Genomic DNA, 24,193 nt, shown 5'->3' on the forward strand with positions numbered 1-24,193 from the left:
ATATTTATACTGTGTTCTCTGTGTGTTCATAGTGATCAGAAAATGTAAATGATCTCTGGTTTCAGTAGTGGAGATAATATATTTTAAATACCATATTCTTTTTCTATATTTTCAGCATAACTCAAATATAAAATTCAGTAGTGGTATAAGTAACCAATTTGACTTGATATTAGACATAAAAATACTTTAAAATTTTATGACAGTGATTTTGGCAGTTTATGTTCCAAATCATTTTTAAGGGCAAATTTATAAAGAGTATTTTACTTGTGATGATCTTTCTTCTGAAAGAGATAGGAAATGTTCATCTATGATAGTAATGGAACTATTTATTTCTCATTTCAATTGTTCCTATTTGGCTCTTTTTTTTTTTTTTAATTGAAGCTACAGGAAAGGTTATATTTCACATATTCTTAAGTGTTTCAGGGTTTTGTTTTATTTGTGTTATGCGGAAATTATAAGGTCAACTTTATCCTACTAGTATAATACTGGTTTGAGTTACAAACCTTAGACAGTAAAAATTTCTTCTCTTGAGAAAATGCCTCTGTGGAATATAATTAGAGACAAAAAAGACAAAAACCATATTGTTGTTACCAAACGATGATTTTGCCTGTTATTAGTTTTTGCAGGGCACAATGGCAGTTTGAATGTCTAGAATTTGAAAGCTGAAGAAATACTATGAGTTTCTCTGCTTAGAAGAAATGAACTGGACTCCTTAGAATTAAAGCTTCTAAGGCTTTTCCATATTCCATATATTGAATCTCTTCTCTGAGTTTTTACTTTAGCTCACAGTGTAAAGCAATAAAAGAGATGTTTTTGTATTTGGAATATTATTGCTTTTAGTAAAGTTATAACTTTAGAGATATCTGCGTAATCAACATAGGTGTATAATTAAGTGATATAAATACCTCTTAGCTTTAATTTTCTTTCTTTATTACAAGATAGATTATATATTTTAAAAAGATAGATTGTATAAGAAGCTAAATGATGCAAGCCTAGATGAAACTAATTTATACTTACCTGAAGGTTGCAAATTATATTTTGAAAAATTTGTTTGTAGTTGTTGGTATTTGAAGGTGAGCCAGAAAGGGAAGCCTAGATTTTGTGCAATCTTTATAGTAGGGGTTTTTTTATTTGCTCACATAATCAGAAAACAGAAACTTGCAACTCTTTGCCTGTGAAGAAGAAAATTTTAGTTCCTAAAATTTTATCCTGAATCACATTAGGTGGACCATAAATTAATCTATGGTGAAATAAAACTACAGGAGGCATTGTTTTTCCTTTTTAAATTTTTTTGCAGTATGTTTTTCTTCAATATGTTTTATTGTCTTCTGTGGAACAAAATTCTTAATGAACATAACTTCTTTATCTGTATAGATAACCTAAAATGGCATCTTTGTTTAAATTTAGGTTTTCTGCAAATGATATATTTTTAATAAAATCTCAATATTTCAGTTTATTTTAAACTAAATTGTTTATACATATTGCTATTAGCTGTTTATAAAATTTTTAAAAAATTGAGTAATCTACCACTTTGTTTAAATGTTTAGAAATTACACATTTGACTTTCTTGACAGCATTAGTCTGTGATTTTGACATTAGTAAACCCATAAGTCTTTCTCAGTAAGCGTGATCTGGGTCCTGAGCATGGTAGACAGCATTTCTGAGGGGCATTACTATGAAAATTGAAAGTGGAGTCACCAGGTTCTTAGCATTTTAAGATTACTGATATAAGTTGTAGTTAATCAGTCCCTTTCTTGGCAAACACGCCTCAGTCTTTCTAAATGAAGAGTTAGTAAACCACATACTTTTATTACACTTTAACTGAATATCTTCTAGCTTAAAGGTAAATACAAATTAACATAATTTTAATATGGTTTGTTTAATAATATAGTTTTTCATAGAAGTTTCATAAAAATGGAGGATGAATGGTAGTATCTTGAAAAAAAAAAACTTTTCTAAAGATACAGAATTATAGATCAACTTTCAGTTTAAAAGAACCTGGAAAGAAAGAAATGTATACTCTTGTTGATATTGATAATTTTATATAATTAGCTGTCAAATTCACTTGGTTAGATTTATAAAAATGTGTGAATGAATAAATCATGTAATTTTGTCCTCTGGCTGTTAATTTTTTTCATGAACATATATTTGATGATGTGAGAGCATATTAACTGGGCCATAAAAGATACAGAATTCTAATTAGCAGTGTTGTAGGAAAGAGATCATATAAACACACCGTGTATCCTTCATAAGGGTGATACCGTGATTCAGCAGCATGGAATCTTAACATACACTTTGTACAGTTGGTTGAGTTATTGTACTATTCTGAGGTCAGTTATAATTTTCCTTATTTGGACGCTCATAGTTGAGGTAAAACTTTTAAAATGGTATGACATGAGTCAGGTAAGTTTTGTCAAATGACACTTTGCGTTACAACTTTTACACGCTTATCTTAACTCATCCTTTACCAAAGGTGTTCCTATGACTTTTGGTCATAGGAGGTCTGAAGAAGTTCCCAGGACCAAACGTATTTGGGAAAGCCTCATCTTCCTCAGGAAGCTTAATAAAACGTAAGGTACAGAAAATCTCAATTTTATTTGACTCAGTTTTTTCTGAATTTTTTTTAACCTCAGAACGCTTCCTCTTAGCAAAACTGATGTTCTATGCCAATCCAACCTGGTTGTCAGACAGCTGTTTTGCACTTCACATTAGATAATCCTTTTTTTTTTTAATCCATAGAATTTTATTTAGCCTCTTTTCAAATTTTCTTATACTAATGAGGAGAACATAAATCTAGAAATAAGATTTGCAAAATAATCACTTTCCTTTCAAATTCCCAGATTAACATTATTTCAAACACTAGGGTCATTTTGGCCTTCAGGACAATTACATATTTTTCTAGTGCTTGGTTTTCTAATCTGTACACATTAGAAAATCTTATATAAACATAGCCATAGACAATACATTACCAGGATTTTTCTGCTAAAATGCAATTCATATTTTTAATGCTTTTAAAATAATGTAAACAGAAGCTATTACTAAGGTAAAAATTAAATCGTTTTATAATGAACATGAATGTGAGTGTAGTGTGATAGTTTGTACTAATTAACTCATGCCCCAGTTTTCTTATGATGATGTAAATTATTAAATCATGTACACTCTTAATGTCTAAGTGCTTTTATTTATACAATAAACATGTTTCCATGTCATTTTGAGAATTTTTTTAATAAACATTCAAATAGCTTGCTGTAAAGTTTTGCATCATACAAAATCTATAACATATATATTAAGAGATACTTCAGTTCAAGTAACAGTGCAGTAATTCACCTATGCTTCAAAGACTGCCAAATGATTAAATGTCAGGTATTGCACTTCTATTTTGAGTGGCAGTTTACACATTTTAAATTGCATCAGGGGGTAATCAATACTATTGGAATCTTAATTTGGTCCACTTTCGAGTGTAATTTCAAGGACTGTGCTCATTTGATCTATCAAGCATGCATTCAGAAACAAAATGTAATAGAAAAATGTCAAGAGATATGTTTATTTCCAGAGAAGGCATTTACCCTGGAAGAGAGTAAAATTTATTAATGTAGATAAAATCTGTGTAATTGAAAATATAAATTGTGATGATTTAAGTAAAATATATAAATCAAGGTCACTGTTATGGCATTACAAAACTGAACAAACAAATATATATGTCAGAAGTGTGCTTTTCTTTGTCCTTTTATGTTTGACAGACATAAATGATATGTTTTTTGGTAGCAGTTTTCTGGGAAATTAATAGGAGTAAATTTGTTAAAATCTGGTAAATCTAGTGAGTAAAATTCAATACATTTTTCAGGTTAGTATATTCTTCTTTTCTCTTAAACTTTAAAATGCAACCATGGGTGTTTTATTACTTTGAAACATAGTATCACATTTTTGTTGGTCACAAATCATTTTCATAGCAAATTGAGCATTTTAAAATAAATGTATAATGCTAAGGTATTATCTAAGAGTCTGTCTTGATTTCATAATACTAGATGATACAAAGAAAAATATTTAGAATTTGTGTTATAGTGATGAACACAGGCAGGGCTTTTAAATGAATACTGTTCAAATAATTTATAGTCTAGAATAAGGTCATAAAATTACATATGTCTTTATTGAATTCAAATAGTCCTGTAATGTGGAGTTCTGAGCACAAAACTACTTTGCAGAAAACTGGGAAAGTTAAGAAAAATTTCTCTGTCTCACTATTAGATCATTATTTGAATCCTGGGAAATTTGCACTTTTGTTTTTTGCCACGTCTACTTATTTTAAAAAGCATAGTAAAGACAGGAACCTTATATTACTTAACATTCCTTTTCCCCATGTAGCTTGGTAATAAGCAGCTTTGTGTATTACTTTTTGAGCATTCAAATTTCAGATGTGCTTCTATATCTGAATACATAGTAAGTAGACATTGGCGGCAATTCTACATTGCTATGGTGTGTCCTGCTGTGAGGGGAGCTCCTGGCCTGTGTGCTACTTAGGTCTTAGGTGTGGCCTTCTGCAATGTCAGAGATGGTGGCAGTTTGGAAGTCTTACAGGGAGTGAGAGGAATTGGTCTTGGTCATATTTAACAGCTATATTCAGAGACAAGTATGCCAGGAATCAGTACCCCCTCTTCTGATACCGTGTTTGTGTGTGTATCTATGTATGTGCCCTTGCATGAAGGGGGAGACAGAACCTTTTCCCAAAAGCGTGAAGACCCAAATATGTACTTTAGAGATACAGTTATTTGCATTTTAGTTGACTGTATTTAATCACATTTTATATTGTTATAATTACTGAAATTGCAAAGGATAACCTGAACATTGCTAATATGGATAGTCCAGAAACATACTAAGTAAAGATCCATATTCTTTTGAAAATTATAGGCCATTTTAAAAAGACTTTAGGGTTAACTGAACTTGAGAATATGTATTTAATTTCCCAAAGCTATCTAAATGCATTACCCCTACATTTATCTTAAGGCAAGAGAATCTTTTAAAAAATATTTTGTTTTTTCATACTTTGATTCTTATTTTTTAATCAGCTTCACTTCTAGATAGTACAGTGCTTTCTGCTACTCTGTATTTGGTTTGGTTTTTTATTTATCAAATAGGGCAATGTTCTCTTGGTTTTTTAAACCTTAAAAGTGAATAGTGGGTAATTTCAACCCTAAACAGACTAAACAGCCCTTAGCTAAGAACATGCCGTGTTATGATCAATCAGTTTTATTTAAAAGTTTTCTTTAAAGATAGTTTGATTTTTAAAAAAATAATAGATAAAAAAAAATAATAGATAAATGATTCTAGGGAAAGAATTAAAAATGTATGAAACATAGGCAAATGACAATCATATCCCAGTATTGTCATCCTAGATGAAAAATATGTATCAAACATATATTATAAAAAAATTTATCTCATGTAAGTTAAAGCCTGATTAGTCATCGGAAAGTTTAAATAAACAGTAAGTGTTTTAGTAAATTACTATTGTTTTCTTGAGAGGCAAAAAGTGAAGAGTTGTCGTTTGTTTATTTTGAAATTTAATGCTTTTTACCACTCAATCCAGCTTACTAGCGCCCCAGTGGAACTCAATAAAACTGTAGCACTGTTAACAATTATGTGATTTTGTGAAATATATCAGCACCACCATGCCTGTATCTATCTCTGTATCTAGTAAAATGTTGGAAAGAGTTGGCTTCCCTAATAAAAGTATCCTAAGTAGCTAATGAGATTTACTTTCTTTTTCCCCAAAATAATATCTTTTACAAATTCTTGAATTTTCATGTATAAATAGATCAGAAATTATATGCTTCATTCTTAAATTATGTATATATACTATATTTCAATACAACTTGTATACTTTTAGCTACCAAAATTTTGCAACCATTTTTACATGAAATTTACAGTTTTCTTATTTACAGTTATTTGTGGATGGTTATTGCAAAACTAGTTGTGCAAGTAGATTACATTGTCAATATCACATACCAATCTGAAGAAAATATTTGCTAAAAAATAAATATTTCTGCACAGAGTATTTCAAAAGCATCATGATTTCATGCTACATTATGTGCATAAAGACTAGGAAATATATGTGTTTTGGTAGATTGTTTCATTATGTTTAAAGCATTCCAAGGTACTTACTACTTAACCGACATGAGCAAGGTTCTTTGTATCAGATGACTGACATTTTCCAGTAATTACACACATTACTGTTTGAAATGTATTATTTAAACAGCAAACATTCTTGTATACATATTCCTATCAAAATTATAGAACATAAATTTCAGCTAAAAATAAGTAATTTGCCTTTAAAGTTGGCAGGTGCCCAGATTAAAAACTAGGGATTCCCCAATATTTTTATCTATTTCCTTAGTATTTGTTAGGAGAGTATCATATTTCAATGCTATTTTAATTATAGGGCCATTTTGATGAAACTCTGTAAAGCAGTTAATTATAAGATTACAGATCTTTGAATTGTACTCCTGAATAACACAAAAATGATGGAATTATGTGGGATTTTCTCAAATACTCAATATATTGTCAATATTTAAAAATACAGGTTAAATGCTAGCAGTTGTAATTATTTGATTATTTTCAACTCAAAAACAGCATTAAAATAACAGACAGTGGAAGTACAAAGAATACAGATTAAACATATAGTGCTTTAAAACCACAGTTGTGCTAAAGTTTTTTTTCTCTTAAAACATAAATTAAGTCACAGATGTTATGATTGCAATTCAGGAATGCATGTGAGTTTTCATATTAAAATTAGCTTTTCAAGAGTAACCATATTACTATTGCCACTTCTCAAAATAAAAATATTTTGTTAGGAGCATTTCTGTAGTAATTCCTGGTATTCTCATTTGAAAGTTGAGTGATGATTAGTAGAACAATGAAATTGGTCAATTGTTCTTAACATTGCATGTCTATAGATGTGTTATTCTAGTCATAGTAATAGTGTGTTACTTTTAAATAACATCTCTCAGCCCCCATTTAGTAGTTTATATAAATAAGTCATAATAATTTTTTCATGCTGTCAATTATTAAGAATTCATATGGCCCAGAAGCTTAGTGTTGTGACCAGTTTTTAAAAGAGGAATAAAGGATCTTGACATTAAAAAAAAAATTCATGTCTTCCTGTGGATTTTCTTTACTATATAGCATATTCTTACAGTGTCTGTATCACAAAAGCATGTAATGAATTGTTGTAAGCTTGGGCACTGATCAATCACAATACCTAATACTTTATAAAGCATTTTAAAAGGCTATCCTTTTAGTTTTTAAAAGGTTGAAATCATTTCATAATAAGTTAATGAGAACCACAAGAAAACAACTTTAAAGGAGAACACATAAGTAAGAGGGACAAGGGGAAGCTACTGCATATCTAAAAAACAATTGCAATGTAGATATATTAATAATTTTATGGATCTTGGACAAAAGTAATATTGGACAAGAATTGGGGTACACATGCACGCATTGGGGTGTTATGGCAGAGGAAGCTTCCTAATGCTGGCTTTCTCCTTTTCTGAGCAGATGGATCTTTGCGAGTTGCGTGAGAATCACCTTATAGATTTTTGTTAGGAGGTTAAATTCAGGTAGTGTCAGGCAAGGGAAAGGGCACTAGAAGGTTTTTAGAAGACAAAAGCAGTGCTGCGGCACTGGTACCCTAATACCAGCATCTTTGTGATGATGCATTAAGTCTTAGTTTTATTGTACCTTGTGGTTTACAAAGCACTTCCACAAATATATTTCAGAGACTCCTTAACACCCCTTTGAGGTACTTAAGATGTTATCTCATTTTTATAGTTTTGGATACTGGAGCTCACTGAGAGTTTGCCTTGACAGTGAGTAGAGGAGGTAGGATTTGAGTTCAGGTTTACCACACTGAGCCTCTAGCCATCACTCCTATTCCACACTAGCGTTTAGCAGGCTCGTTCTGTACAATGTATCTGTGCCATGAGGGAGTGGGCCTTGATGTATGAAAAGAACCGTGACCGTGAACTTCTATTTTCTGGAAAAACACATTCTTTCAAAATTGTATTTTGAAAATTATTTTTAAATAATCATTAGGGATTATATGATGGATCAAAAGAGGCTTCATTAGGGAGCCAGTCTTCATGAAATACATACTAGTTATACTGAATTCAACAGACCATTTTTGCACACTTGGCATTTAACATCCATTCAAAGTAGATATGTTTGTAACCATGAGATTCATACTCTCACAGTTATTACTGTAAATAGTATAATTTTAAAGCTATAAACCTAACAGTGCAAACTACAATTAGGAGAAAGAAAACAATAGCTACACTTGGCATTTTTCTGAAACAAAAGCTTTAGTCGGTTCCAGCCATTTAGTTGGAGACGTTGCATATTGTGCAAAACCTAAATTGTGGAAAATTGTTTATTTTCCTGATTGCTTTTAATGTTATGTTCCTGGATGAGAGCCAAAGAATCTAGCATTTTTGAGCACCTACTATGTGCCAGGCACTCTCCTACATGTTATCTTATTTCCTCCTCAGGTATTTTCAGGGTGGGTACCATTATCTCTGGAAAAAGACTCAGAAGGGCTAATTAATTTGCTTAGGGTCACATAGCTATTAATAAAAGAACTCATGCTGAGACCCAAGTTGGTCTAACTGCAGAGCACTACAGGAGTGATTCTCAAAGTTTTCATGTGCATCAAGATCATATGGAGGAGGGCTAGTTATAACAGGACTACTGGCCTCACTTCCCACCAAAGTTTCTGATGTAACAGAATGGGTGGGGTCCAAGAATAGGCATTCCTAACAGGTTCCCAGGTGGTTGGAGCTACTGCTGCTAATTCAAGGGCCACCCCCGATGACATCCTCATCTTGTCTTCTAGGTGCCTCTTTGAACTCATTTGATACACACGTTGGTTGTACAGCAAAACCAATTTGAAATTTAGTAATATTTAAAATTTTTGTAATTTATAAGAATTTTGATTTACAATTAGAAATCTACTTAAACAACTGCTCTACTTTGGGTTTTTAACCATGGATAAGCATTTGAAAAACTCCAATTCACTTTTAGTAATTAGTTCTACCAGATTTCTTTTTTGACCATAAAAAGCATTCAGAAGAAATATACTATTGTTAATAATTCCTATTTTAGATAGGCATTTCAGGTGATAAATTTTATCCTTAGATAACATATGATAGGATTTTACAATAACATTTGGATAAGGACCTTGTTCTTTTAGCCATTTAAGAACCATTGTTAATGATCAACCTCCAGAAGGACTGAGAGCAACAGTCATATATACATTAAGAAAGAAAGAAAAGAAAGTGAAGTCGCTCAGTTGTGTCCGGCTCTTTGTGACCCTGTGGGCTGTAGCCTACCAGCCTCCTCAGTCCATGGAAATTTTCCAGGCAAGAGTACTAGAGTGGGCTGCCATTTCCTTCTCCAGGGGATCTTCCCGACCCAGGGATTGAATCTGGATCTCCCACATTGCAGGCAGACGCTTTTCCATCTGGGCCATCAGGGAAGCCCTACACACATTAAGCCTGACACCAAATGCTTTTCTGCCCTAACTTAGTTTCCTTATCTTCTTACTGGAAGAGTCAGTAAGGTCATCAGAGTTAGCTCTAATGACCAACCTAATATAATGGATTTAAGAAGCTATGCTGTCCCAGATGTAACCCTTCCTTCCATATATGTTGAATGAGTGGTTATTTTAAAACCCTGCAAGAACATGCTTTCTGTATTTTTCATTCCTGGTTTTCTTAACTAAGAGTATGGGACTCCCCTACAGGGTAAACTGGTAAGTCTTTCAAATTGATGCTCAGCAATTAATAACATCTAACCCAGATAAAATTTTAGATTAAGATGCCATTTTATTTAGACCTGGAGACCAGGTAATATTATTTTTAGGTGAAAGCCAAAAGGTGTTATGTTAATGCTTCTAATCCCCTAGAAGGTGAGCAGTTGCTATACTGCCATTAATGGCTACAGTAGTTAACCTGGCTCTCAGCAGGATCCCACGATGGAGGGATCAGACTGTGACTGGGGAAAGTGACAGTGACTTTAGGGATTAGATATTTGGCTAGGACAAGAGGATGAATTTTGTAAATTAAGACAACTGCTTTGGTTTAATTCAATGTTAAGTCTTCTGATGTCTATACTTGACTCACCATATCTTTATATTGCTTGGGCTAAAAAGCTAATATCCTGTAGGAATGGACCTTCCTAATCCTGTCCCACCCTCTGAGACTTGGATTTTAATATCAAGAAGTTCTTTTATGTTGAGGAATTACAAAGAAAAAATGTTCATGTTATACTAGAATTTAAATAAGCTGGATGCTTACACACCACTTCCCATCTTCCTATTCCTTCATGCTTAGTTTTTATAAAGAAGTATAGAAGCTTTATGTGGGAGGCTGAATTTTATGTATGTCATACCAAATGTTGAAGCTGAAGCATTAATTAATCAAACAATCAGATCTGAATTCCTCACCTGCCAGATATTCTCTACAAATGAACATTCTCTGGTGAATTCAATCTGAACTTCCCTGGAGCTTGGACTGACAATCCTTCTGAAATTTGTTGTAGCTGCAAAAATCTGCCTACATACAGAAACAAAATCCCTAAGTTGTCCACTCACTGAATCAGTTGGCCATTTCTCTTTCTCCTCTGCTAGACACCCATAAAAGTTTGTTGAGTGAGGAAAGGAAATCATCATTTAGCCCCTAAATTTCTATCTGCATAACACCTAGCAATTTGGAAAGCTGGCTAAAATTATTATACTTTTATTGAATTGACTGGTCTGTGTGTGTACACACTTTGTTATGTGTATTTGATCGCTTATGTTTTTATTTTCAAAAACTAAGCAGGGATAAAACATGCCTATGCCTACAGATTGCCTTCCACACAGATTATCAATTTATGTGACCATTAAACAATATATAGGGAGCAATTTAAGGTCACTTTAATTATATTTTAAATAGTGCAAAGTTTTTGTAAATTTAAATAAGTTGCTTGTATTTGAAACTAATACACTAGCCAAAGGTAAAAGTAAGTCAATAGATTATATTTCTATCATAGAGGGACAGAAATAAATCCATTTAATAATATACACACATACAGTGTTTCTTTAAAAATATATATAAGTGTAAAACTTAGTAAAAGACGAAGAAACTTTCAAAAGTTTTGAAATTTTGTTCAGAAGGAAAGTGTACAATGAACCAGTCCATAATAAATTTAAAGTTGTATTCAAATCAATTGAAAAACGTCTTAACTGGAATTTGGCTAATCACAACCTTAAATTAACTTGCAACTTATCTGTATGCTGATTTTACGAGAGGCGTATGTCACCACTCCCAAAATAATCTAACAGTTGAATATATTAAAATATATTTCATCATATATTCTGATATTTTGAATCAATATATATTCAGCCCGATTCACATGTAATAGATTTTCAGTTACTCTTTGATTAGTAAGTGTGTTTGAATAACCAAATAAAATTGAACATTTTTTTCTGCTGGTTTGTCCATTCTCTTTATAGATAGGTGAATGCACACTGTTTTTTCTGTAGCTGGAATTAGAAAGTCACAGAACAACATACCCTTAATGGAAGCAACTTTCGCCACATAAATCCACTAAAATTGCACAGTTTATGGAAAGAAAACAATGTGTGCTAATTTGATCAAAAGTCTACGGATCAAATTCAGTATTGCCCTACAACGTGAGTCAGAAGAAAGCTGTGGATATTAGTTTGTGTCTGCAGCACTTCAGCGTGTTCTTAAGATGACTCCCTTCCAACACCACCCACCAACAAAAAAGAAAATAAAAATTAGAGAAACTTGTTTCCAAGCACTTAAGGAAATGTGCCAATGGAAAATATTTTAGGGAGTTTGTGAATACAGTTGTGAATACAGTTGGAGAAAGAATTTTAAATAGAAAGGCCTTTTTGTCCTCATTAAAGCTGGCCTATATTCATGTATTTGGAAATGGTTTCCTATACTGTCAGAAATTTATAACTCTAAAACTGTATTTTTTTTTCAGTGTGCTAGAATGAATGTAATTATCTATAAACATCTCAATCCAGAAGGATATCTGTTCTCAAAAGTGACCAGGTTCCCTTTCACCCCCTTGAAGTTCCATGAGTTGAGGATCATCTGAGTTGCATCCATGAACAATTTTATCCTCTGCTTTCCTGCTTGGAAGGCATTTTCATAGCAAAGTACTGGTTTAGTAAAAGCAATAAATAGGAGTCTCCATGCAAGAGAAATTGGAGTTTCCTAACATGCACATGATTCCAAAAATAAAAATAAAAAGTAAGGTGCCTTGAGATGCTGGCAGTTTTAACATTTGGAACTGAAGAGTTCATACATATATTTACATCCTAACTGCTCAATTTTACCTTACAAGCGTCAATTTAGGAAAATATACAGTACTTTTGCATATAATGGTAACTTGTGAGCCCCTGAGTCAAGTAGAGAGGATTTAAATACAAAAAGGAAAACAGCCATTAAAAGCACTTACATTGTATGTGGAATAAACAGTACAAAATGATTATTTCCCCGGAAGACCAGGATCAGAAACATGCCTATGAAGACCCAAGACTCCTACAGTGCTTAGGGATGAATCTGTCAAAGAGGGATGCCTAATTGGATGAAGGCAAGTTTTCCTTTGCCTTGGTGGGTGAAGCTCTAAAGAGAGATCACTGTCTTGTTTTAAAAGGGAAGTCAAGTTGTCTTCCGAAGCGGTGTTCAGATGCACTCCACTTGAGAGGGATTCTTTGGATTTAAGTTTAGATTTTTCAAGGTCTAGAAATTCAGGACACTGATGAAAGAAAAGAGATGAAAACACATTTTTATAATTCATTTGGACATATTTCTAAATGACACCACGAAATCTCAACATGCTTACTTCTCCCATAAATCTGTATTTAATTAGTGGTCTTAACCAATCTCTCCCTCTCAAAGGTGGGTCAAGACATTGGAGGTCAGACGTCGGTTTAGATAATCTTATCCAGCCATTCCAAGATCTTTAATTTTACTCTGAAGCCGTATCAGATTATTATTATTTTAAACACAATATTTCACACTGAGTTTTCCAGATAAGTTTTACTTCAAAATTCCTGGCGTAACTGGGATCAGAAAGGTGGGTCATTTGGTGAGTACAATTGGAGAACACAGAGAAAGAAAAAGGAAGGAAAATCAACCATCCCTTGGCAGAAAAAGTCATGTAAGTCCACTGAAAACAAAAAACAAGGTGCATGATTTCACATGTTTCCCAGTCATTCAAAACCAGTTAGAGATAAATCAATGTCTACCTTCATACTTTAGAGAGATGGCATTATTTTCCTTCAGGCACATTACTCTGTGCTATTAAAATAGTTTCATTCCCCAGAGCATTTTCCACTCAATCCCCAAACTTCTAATAAAGTTTTTACAAGATTGTTCTGTAAATTTTTATTTAAATTGATGTTCTTAAGTCCAGTTTGGCCACAGTATTTAAGTGGTTAACAAAGATTCCCAAAATGGAATTCCAAAGGAATTACGCTTTTCACATTAACAAAATCAGAGGGCTTCCTCACAGGACTTCAGAGGAAAAATAAAGAACACTAACATTTCTCCTACCATCATCAAGGTGAGAAACTTTTAGAGGTCCTTAGTGATGGGTGGGCACAGATGTGATTATTATCTGATTACTCCTGGTCTCAGGTCTTGTCTGGCCGGCTGCTATGTCTTGCCCCTTCCTTCCCCAGATCCTGTTCAAGAGTGTCTCTAGAGCAAATTACAAACCTTTATCTAAACGTTTTTTGGACCCAGGGGTAGTCTTTAGTTTTCAATGATCTACCATTTATAAACTCAAATAGATTATTAACTCTTGAAAAAAGCTTTTTATTAAAAAAAAAAAAAAAACTAGTGTTTTAAGATCACTCTTCTAGGTCCATTGTTCTCAAGGTTTAAATGAGCAAAAGAACTGGGGAGAAGGGGTGAGACTGAGGGAAGCTTGTTTAAAACAGAGATTACAGGGCTCATTCCCAGATGTTCTAATTGAGTAGAGACAGAGATGGAAACAAGAGTATGCATTTTCTACAGCAGCCCAGGTTATTCGATTCTGATTCAGATGGTACCTGGAAACACCCCTCGGGAGATGCTCTTGTCTATACTCACCTGTGAGGAAGGACTGAAACTTCGATCTGTCTTGATGGACGCCACCGGATGACTGGTTCTCATCAGGCGGATGGTGGGTCTCTGATACTCTCCTCCTGCAGTGACCATACTATAGGCTGGTGGGACCACAGTGGTTTGTTTCTGCAGCAGCTGTAAGATGGTCTGGATGTCTGCAGTCATTTGGGATTCAAGTCTGCAGGACAGACAGAAATGGGGGAAGACAGTCCTAAAATAGTTCAGGATTGCAAAACATTTGAAAGAAACTGCAGCACCACCACCAAACAGAATTGTGGCCTTGCTTTAAACAAGAAGGACAGGAGAGGGAGCACGGAGACGCTTGCTTGCTCTATCACACTAATGGCTCGGATAATGATCATCGCTCCTGTTCCTTTAATAAGATCGTAACAGAAAAACACCAGAATGAAAAGACTACATTTTCACAGTGTACACTGTATTACATTACAGTTAAGCTTTATTGATTTCAAAATGGAAAACACATTGAGAATCTATTTTTAATCAGTCATTCTCTTTGCTTTTAAGTCAGGTTTTGGTCAGTTTCTCATGAACATTTTATTTACTCTTTTAAAAAGAGATATTATAGCACATTTCTTTCATAATTTCAACAATTGGATAATTATGTGTTTCAAATTTATATTATCAATATTTTATGCTACCTCTCTCCTATTCACATCAAGTGTTGTATATTATTCATTACATTCTTTCTTTACTGTTAAGTACTGTCAAATACTAAATTCCTTTTCCATCTACAGTTCATGGCCTTTGGTATTTAGAAACAGACCAAATATAAAAGTTCACTTGCTTTTATAGCCCATCTGGCTTGCAAAATACCAGCCTGATCATTTTTTCCCCAAAGTTCACAAGTAGCCAAATGGCCTGTTAATTTCATTCTCATTTTAAATTAAAATTCAAGAGAAAAACAACAGAATACAATGGATCGGATTCCTCTCCTTTGCATGTGTTAACAGTATTAAAAAAGAATTTTGTGGGTATAAAACAGAAAATTTAGACCATATGCCTCTTGAGATAACTTTTAACTCTTTACTTGTTTGTGCTTACATTCTGTTTCAATGGAAAATGCAAGAAAAAGGTAAATTTTACCAAAAATGTTAAAAGCATAGAGTAATTTTGCCCAGTTATATACATGCTATATTTGTGAAGTTCAAAATGGAGAGAACTTAGCCTTTGATTTGAGAGAGAACAGAATAAACCTGGACAACATGAAAAAAAAGATCATTCTTCTAGTTTTTAATATTGACACTAGAAATTTTCCTTCTGAAAATCATGGTAACCTGTACATTATTTGTACAGGTTTTCTATATTTGGTATATTTGGTATGCATAGCCATGTAGCTTAGTGTTTTCTAAACAAATAGCTATAAATTATACGTGACTGTGCCTTACAGGTGTCAAAACCATACACTAAAAATTTGAATTATCGACTAGTTAATTATCTACTTGTTACCCATTGTTCTGATCTAGTATTTTTACGGTGCTAACTAAACAGGGAAGACTCATTATTTTATTAAGCATCAATACTTTCTTTCATGCTTCAAAGTACAGCACAAATTTATCTGTACACCCAAATCTTACCTTATTCAGAATTAATTTCTCTCTCCTCTGAGTCCCCAAAGAAAATTCCATATTCATTGTAAATATTTCTGTATGAATTTATCCTATCATGAACAGCATTTAATATTTAGGGAGTAGCTTACACATTACATGTAGAAGGATTTGGGAGTGGACAGTGGAATAATAAAAACTTCATCAACAAATGAGATTAAAGACCCAACAGAGAGTCACACAATATGATAATGATTTTGATTCCTTAAAAAATCTTTGTCAAACAGCAGTCATCTTCAAGAAACAGAATCTCTATATCATAGATTCTGTCTGAGAAGGGAAAACTGATTGGAAGCAGCATGCGGCCTGTTAGTGGGACTCCTGAGCAGAAGACCATCACGTGCAGGAGGGGAGGCTGTTGCAGGGTGAGAACGAGGCTGTTTGTGCCAACATGACTTAGCTGAGACTGTAGACCACCTTTATCAACATGACTTAATTGCTTGTTTCAGGAAAACTTTGCCTGAGAAAAATAAGTCTAAGGGAATAAATAACTTTACTCCCTCAGGAACATTCTACAGATTAACTCACTGGAGACAGCAAACTGATCTTGAGAGCAAATAACTTGCTTAATCAAATTTTATTTATCGATACTTGCTTTAAGATCCTCATGTCACTGTGTCCATCAATCCTGGACTATCATGTTACGAACTTAGCCCAAATCCCTCAGTTTTTTGACTGAAAGGCCCAAACTCCAAAGTCATATAAATACCCCACTTTTTACTTTCCTTTCTGAGATAATACTTAAGACTCTTTCTAGGTCAAGGTCTTCCTGCAGTGATTATGAATACTTAGTTTAGTTGTATTAATGATAGTCTGATCTTTTGCAATGGATTGAATGTTTATGTTGAAATGCTAATGGTGAAATCCTAACCACAATGTGATGGTAATAAGAGGTATGGCCTTTGGGATGTAATTAAGTCATAAAGGTAGATCCTTCATGAATGGTATTAGTGCCTCATACGCCAGAGCTCCAAAGAGCTCCCTTCCTCCTCTCATGTGACACAGTGAGAAGACAGCCATCTATGAACCAGGAAACATGCTCTCATTAGATACAGAATCTCCCAGCACTTCCATCTTGGACTCGCCAGTCTCCAGAACTGAGAAATATCTGTTGTTTATAAACCACCCAGTCTATTGTATTTTTGTTACAGCAGCCCCCAAAGACTAAAACATTCAAGAAGAAGAATTTTAGTAAAGAATTTCTCTATTATGCATAGGTTGTATTTTCATGTTTAATGATTAGGATCTATCAGTTTAATTGGAATGGACTCTTCAGATGACACTAAATAATTCTATTCTACTCTGGAAGAATTAGAGAGAATTTTGAAAAATTCTAGCTTGCTCTTTAAAACAGAAAAGCTCAATTTGATGACTTTTTCTTTTGCCAGTGAAGGGTAGCAGCAGATGCCACCCCAAAATAAGCCACTTTGGCATATTGATTCTTTTGAGCTGTAGGCACTTGGAGAACAGCAAGTGTGGGGAGAGGCTTTCTCTGAACTTCTCTTATCTGCCTAAAGGCAGATATTCCAGAAGGAACTCAATTGTCATAAATCCCTTCCCTGGGAGATTCAACAACTAGGAAAGATTGAATTTTGTTACAGAAGAGGCATCACATCAAGACAAACTTTGTCACAAACTATCATACCTGCCACCTATTCTTTCAAGGGGTCATTCATCTCTCTTAAAAATCATTTACTCTCCTCTAAGGGACCTAAATCCCCCAGCTCCTTTCCCTATTAAGATGGTATTTAATCCTGAATTCTAAGGCACCTCAGGAAGTAACTCATTTTCCTCTGAGGCTCTCCCATGTGTATATGAGGTATACATGTTAATACATTTATGTTCTTTTTTTTCTTGTTAATCTTTTATTATAGGGGGTCTCAGCCAGAAACTCAGAAAGGTAGAGGGAAATTTATTTTTCTTCCCCTACATCAGCATAGCTAAACAGCTGGGTAAAATGAGTGTTTTCATTCACATATTATCAAAGGCTCACAGTGTACCAGGCACAGTGTTCTGCAAGGGATGGAGTCAGCACTGAAAGCTTTTATATCCTCTCGGGCTTCTCTATACAAAGTGTGGTCAGATTTGGGAGCTTGTTAGAATGTGGATTCTAGACCTAGACTTAGAATCTACATTTTAACAAGATCCCCAGGTGATTCGAAAGCACATTAAAGTTTGAGAAGCATGGCTTTGGGATCAAGCGTTAGTGATTTTCCCTAAATATGTATATCTGTAGGCATAATATATAAGTATGTAAGAACATTTCTTATATAAACCTTTAACCCCATATAGAGTTTAATTGGCCATTAAAGCAAAAAGCAGCAACAGCCAGGATGACTCAAGATAGACTATTTATATTTGTTTTTATTGCACTGTGTACTTAATATGTGCATTTGGATGAAAGAAATGGGGTAGAAATTTACAGTTCTACTACATTTGAACAGAATGCTGAAGCTAAACAGAGTAGATCCAACTTAAAAAAGTATACCAGGATTCTCATCCTGCAAAGCTGAAGTTTAAATTGAGCTGCCTTCTTCAAACTTTTGCCTTCTAAAGTGGAGGAAACAGGTTCTTGGAGATGTCTGTGCAGTAAAAATGCAATATATTGGATTTTAAATCCAAAGAGGTTGAATCAGACAATAAAATGTTTTTGAGAGCTAGCTAGAATTTAGTAAAAGAAAGTAAATATGTCCAAAAACATACAGGTGCTAGGACACGTCAAAAAGATTTAGTTGCAGTTTAGCTGTGAAAAAAAGTACTGTATAAAAGTAATTTTAAAACTAACATAATAAAATGATAACAGCTATTAGTATTAACAGTGTGTTAGTTGTTCAGTCATGCCCAACTTTTTGTGACCCCGTGGACTGCAGCACAGCAGGCTCCTTTGTCCATGGGATTTTCCAGGCAAGGATACTGGAATGGTTTGCCATTTCCTTCTCCAGGGGATCTTCCTGACCCAGGGATTGAACCTGGGTCCTGCAGGCAGTTCTTTACCAACTGAACTACCAGGGAAGCCCATTAGTATTAGTATTAATAGTAATACTATTAATGGTGGTTGCAAACCAAATGGGAACTAGGTGTACATGCCCTTAAAATTTATACTTTCAGTTCCAGGACACATTAAAGGCAAGTTTTTTTCAGTGATCTTTGATTTACACCAGCAGCAATGATTGGCATCCATGACAAGGCAACAAGGGAAAATTAAAATCTCAAATTTCACCTTCAAGAAAGATCCAAATTAGGCAACATAGAAATATATGAAGAGTAGAAGAACGTACTCAAACAAGTATCAATAATAGAAATGAAGTTAAGTTCATTGTTAATTATGTTTGGCCTAAGCAAAAACTCTTTCTATTTTGTAGCATATATGCTCTCCACATGTATTACATTAGTCTTCACAATAATACTGCAGGTCAGAAGAGGTCAAAAAAGGAAACTGAGGCTGAAGAAATTTAAATGACTTGACCTAGTAATCCTGTTAGTAGTTGAGTAAGAGAGTTACAACTTTAAGCTGAACAATTGTTAAGTGCTGTGCAAATACTGTGCTGAAGAAATCACTGTCCCTGTCATTCATCCATCCATTCAGTCATTTTTTTCCATTTACTCCAGGAGTTGAATGCATACTGCATGGTGGCGCAGAGGTAAAGAATCTGCCTGCAACACAGAAGATGAAAGAGACCTGGGTTCTATCTCTGGGTTGGGAAGATCCCATGAAATAGAAAATGGCAATCAGCTCCAGTATTCTTGCCTGGAAAATTCCATGAAAAGAGGAGCCTGGTGGGCTACAGTCCATGGGGTTGCAAAGAGCTGGACACGACTGAGCCACTGAGCCACACACACACACACACCCAAACACACAAAGAAATACACAGGAATAGAGGAAGGTCAAGTTCAGAAATCACACTTTCATTTATCAGTTCTGTGTGTACAGTTATGTATTTTGATATATATTATGGCTAAAAGATCAATGTGGCTTGGTATAAATAGAAGAGAGAGATAGGAAATGTAGTAATTAACTAAATATGCTTCTCTGAGCAATAATAAGTATGATCATGTCAAGTTCTTATACCTTGAATAGGAATTACTGACTCTAAGTAAGTGATCATCTGTTTTAATTTTCTCATATATGTTTCAATTTTATAAGACTGATATTTGACACTTGAGAATGGGATATAGGTCTCAGTTTTTTAACTTTCAAAGTTTGATTAAATTGCATGAAAAAATACAAAAAATATCATTAGTTCATGCAGTATTGTCATACTTTTCTTTGAAATTAAGGCATATAAATTTATTTAAATTTACAAATTAGTTGGTTTTCTAATTCCTTTTGTCTATTTTAGTTGCTAATTCATCTTTCATGGTAATGTATATTTGTGTAGACACACATTTTTATGTTTATTGTATTATTTGACACCGCTGAATTCTGGCATAAAGATTTTTTTAAAAAAAACAATAAAACAACAAGCAACATCAACAAAACACAAGAAAAAGTAAGCATAGTGGCTAGTTTATGTGTATAAGCAAAACACATAGAATGTGGTAAGTATAGATAATGAGTAAGCAAGTGGTTTGTTAGACATGGGCAGACTTCATAAGATGCATTAAATAAAAACAGCATGCTAGTAACCTGCAAGACATTCCAAAGATAGAAAAGAAATATGATGTAACAAACCAGAGTATGGCTTATACTGTGGCCAAGTGTACTTGACCCTACATCTCAGTGATGGAGTGTGTGTGTGTATCATTGGTGTTGGGCAGTTTTTAATCTGTGGGTCTTTTTTTGTGGAAATCTTGATTCTCATCCTCAGAACCACACCATCAGCAGGGAAGGCTGATGATATATATATATATATATATATATATATATATATATATATATATATATAAATGTCATGTAAATCAGGATTCAGGTTGTGTGATTCTTTTACCAGGATTGTACGTATTGGAAATGTGTTAATTACCCCATCTGGCTCTCCTCATCACTCACTGTGTGTTTTAAATTGATTTAGTAAATCCTGTAATTTGAGCATCTCAGTTTAATCCATGCAGTTTTTCGTGTGTGACTATTGGAATACCTTGCCCAGTGGTGTCCTGGAGAATACCTTGAATCAAGGTCACTTTCCACATGTAACACAACTAAGACAGTGTCATACATCTATTTTTCTTAAATTTGATTTATCAGTTTAATTTTAAGGAACTCATGTAGATTTGGGTTAAGGGGTTCTATCCTATCTAAAACCAAAATTTATTCCTTATCTTAAAAGGTCATACATCAAAGATGGAGGGAAAATGGAGAGGATCTGGACTTCAACTCAATCACATTTTTGCCAAGTTGGCTGAAAAAATAAATGTTTAAATAATTTTGTCAATATTAAAACAAATGCCATAACACATAACTAAGTTACCAGGAACCACCACAAAGTGTAAAAGGAGGATTGAAAGAGGAAGGGTGTTAGTCAACAAACTAAATATGAATTATTTGGGAGGATTAAAAAAAGGAAGTTTCTTAGGCAAGCAATGCTGATGAGATACTGATTTTATGACAAGTAAAGAAAAAATAGGATTCATGCTGCCAAAAGTGTGAAGTGTTCTAAATAAATGCTCCTTGCAAGACATTAATAATTCTGTCAACTTCTAGTCTTATTTTAAATGAGAAAGTGTATAAGGAAAGTGTATATGAGATCTATGGCACGATGAATTTGCTATTTACAAAGCATAAAGCCAGACCCCACTATGGGCTTGGATTACGTTATTCCTTTGCCTGGCGAATGCTTATACCTGTTAAGCTGTTCCTGAAGCAAATCTAATCTTTGCTCCACTTCTCCATAGGTGAGGTCGCTTTCAGTTTCAGAGACTCCCCAGGCAGCTCGCTGAAGTGCTGAGGGACTAGACTCATCAGCCTGAGTCCCAGCATTTTCTCTTTCCCAGCTTCTTGTGTCAGTGACATCTGTGGGAAACAGCAAAGTGGATGTCAGCTTCTTTGGGTGCCCATTTATAGTTACAGAGATATCCACAATACACGCAGGAAGAGATCTTGAAATTTAACTGGAAGGTAGAACCATAGTGGCTCAGGGACTGGTCAAGCAACTACAACCAATAGGTAGCTGACTCCCATCCACCCTGATCCTGACTGTCACCTCTCCAACCTATTTCCACACAGCTGGTTATGAGTCTTCAGTACAATTTCCCTTTCTATTTTGTGCTAAGGGGAAACATGGATGGCCAACCCTAAACTCTAGTAAGAGAACAAAGACTTTGAGCTTTTACATCTGGGGAGAAACAGCACCATATGTATGTACTGGTTCACCTTAGATTGAAGATTTTAAGGCTCTTTCCCACAGAATAATTTGCATACTTAATGATTCAGAGTGGGTTCGAGAAGAGAGAGCCATGGGGAAGTGATGGTCTTCAGAAGGATTCCCTTAGACCAACTAAACTCAAAGTAGACCCAAAGAACGATGAGCCATTAAGGATGGGAAGAGGCCTAAAGTCTCTTTGTCCTAATGTCCCATGACATTCTTTCATGTTTTTATGTTTTTTGTAGCTCCTGCACTGTTTTTTAATTTATGCATATTAAATTTCAATGTTTTTCTTTGGGGCTCTTTTATTTAAAATATTTTAATGTTGCTATACTTTAAAACATATCACTTATCTGTTCAAGTCCACTTTTCAGATGGTCTGCATGTCGGTTATGTGCCAGACACTTTGCTAATGTTAGAGGAGTTAGAGATGAAGAAGACATAGGCCCTGCCCTTGAGGAAGTCAGTCTAACAAGGTTTTAATCATTTTTCTTACAGAGGTTCATTTTCTGAACCTCATTTGTTTCTCTAACAATCTGTATTTGCAAGTTGTCAATATTGGAGGGCAAATATAATATCTTATTTTCCCTCTCATTTCTGTACTATGCTTTTGATGAATTCTGCTATGCTTTCTTACCCTCTGCATTTCATGTATCTAAGAAATACTTAAAATAGTTGAAAGTTTGGGAAATAAAATCCATGAAAAAATACTAGTTGGGGCTTCCCTGGTGGCTCAGCAGGTAAAGAATACACCTGCAATGCGGGAGGCACATGAGGAGCTGATTCGATCTCTGGGCCAGGAAGAGCATTTGGAGGAGGAAATGGCAACCCACTCCAGTATTCTTGCCTAGAAAATCTAATGGGCAGAGGAGCCTGGAAGCCTCCAGTCCATAGCATCTCAAAGAGTTGGACATGACTCGCACAGGGCACACCAATCCAGTGCTAGTGGAGGTGGGGGTTTATTTCAGAGAGAAAGAAGGAGTATGTTTTCCTCACTCAGAGGACCGGTAGCAGAAAAAGACCTTCTTCATTTTCACATGGAAATAACAAAAAGTGATTTTGCTTTGATAGAAAGACTTTTGTTTTTCCTTTTGGACATGTACTTATGATTAAACACTGACAAAAGTTACGTAAAGTTATGGAATTTATGTCTTTGGTTATTTAAAAAATTGGATAGAAAGTAACCCATTTGGGGAGAATTAGCTATGATTCTAGAATCAAGGAACAGGATTTGTAGGGTTTCTTGAAATCCCTTCCTTTCCCACAGTTTCTTCAAAAGTACCCCCTATGCACAGGCAGCAGACACAATTTCTGTACCTTTTCCTCATGGTTTTTCTATCACTATACTTTTATCTTTGAACGCACAGACATCTCTAATGAGGTGCCAACAATTTCTGCTTCACTTGGGTGAAGCTCTGACAAAGGGATCAGCACATCCAAAGATGGTATTAGGAAAACACAAGGTCAGGGTTCCCTATGCTATTGAAATGGTTAACAGACCTTAGAGGAAATTAAAGTCTTCCTTATCTATGGAAGGGGCTTCCTTAGTAGCTCAGTTGGTAAAGCATCTGCCTGCAACGCAGGAGACCTAGGTTCGATCCCTGGGTCAGGAAGATCCCCTGGAGGAGGAAATGGCAACCCACTCCAGTACTCTTGCCTGGAGAATTCCATGGAGAGAGGAGCCTGGTGGGCTACAGTCCATGGGATCCCAGATTTGGATACAACTGGTGTTTTGTTTTCTAAAGTGACAATATGTAATTTCCTATGAAATTGAACATCAAAAATGTTATGGCTGAACTTGTAAGTAATACACCAGCAGATTTTCACTGAAAAGTATGATTTCTTATTCACACACATGTGACTTTAAAATGCAAAACAATAATATAATGTTTTAGTACACTAGGTTTTCAATTTTGGAGAAGTAATGCCAAACAAATAGAACACTCATATAAATGGCTGGATGATGCCAATGTTTTCCCCTGTCTAGCCTTTTGGTAGACAATAAAACAAAAACAATAAAACTGACAGGATGGAAATTACATATTATACTCAGAAGTTTTGTGCTGAGAAAGCTTACAGTATTTCCACTTAT

General features: G+C 34.5%; 2 protein-coding genes, 1 long non-coding RNA gene and 1 other non-coding gene across 4 annotated transcripts in view; 2 read left to right on the top strand and 2 right to left on the bottom strand.

The window, feature by feature from the left end:
• GCA (grancalcin) overlaps nt 1-3,209 on the top strand; it is a 17,855-nt gene extending 14,646 nt beyond the window's left edge. Inside the window, exon 8 of the mRNA XM_040229241.1 lies at nt 618-3,209. Within this exon, the coding sequence (XP_040085175.1) occupies nt 618-644 (27 nt within the window). The 3' untranslated portion in view covers nt 645-3,209. The remainder of the gene's footprint in view (nt 1-617) is intronic.
• Nucleotides 1,130-14,355, bottom strand: LOC120854859. The gene is made up of 2 exons (XR_005719088.1): nt 14,163-14,355; nt 1,130-12,822 (listed from the first exon to the last, which is right to left on the bottom strand). It is a non-coding gene; the product is annotated as an uncharacterized LOC120854859 (long non-coding RNA).
• A 7,191-nt stretch (nt 14,356-21,546) lies between these two features.
• KCNH7 (potassium voltage-gated channel subfamily H member 7) overlaps nt 21,547-24,193 on the bottom strand; it is a 150,659-nt gene continuing 148,012 nt past the window's right edge. The window contains exon 12 of the mRNA XM_040227937.1: nt 21,547-21,749. Within this exon, the coding sequence (XP_040083871.1) occupies nt 21,547-21,749 (203 nt within the window). The remainder of the gene's footprint in view (nt 21,750-24,193) is intronic.
• TRNAC-GCA lies at nt 23,643-23,714 on the top strand. The gene has a single exon. It is a non-coding gene; the product is annotated as a tRNA-Cys (tRNA).

This window comes from Oryx dammah, unplaced genomic scaffold (genome assembly GCF_014754425.2).
Source record: "Oryx dammah isolate SB20612 unplaced genomic scaffold, SCBI_Odam_1.1 HiC_scaffold_27, whole genome shotgun sequence".
Classification (NCBI taxonomy): Eukaryota; Metazoa; Chordata; class Mammalia; order Artiodactyla; family Bovidae; genus Oryx; species Oryx dammah.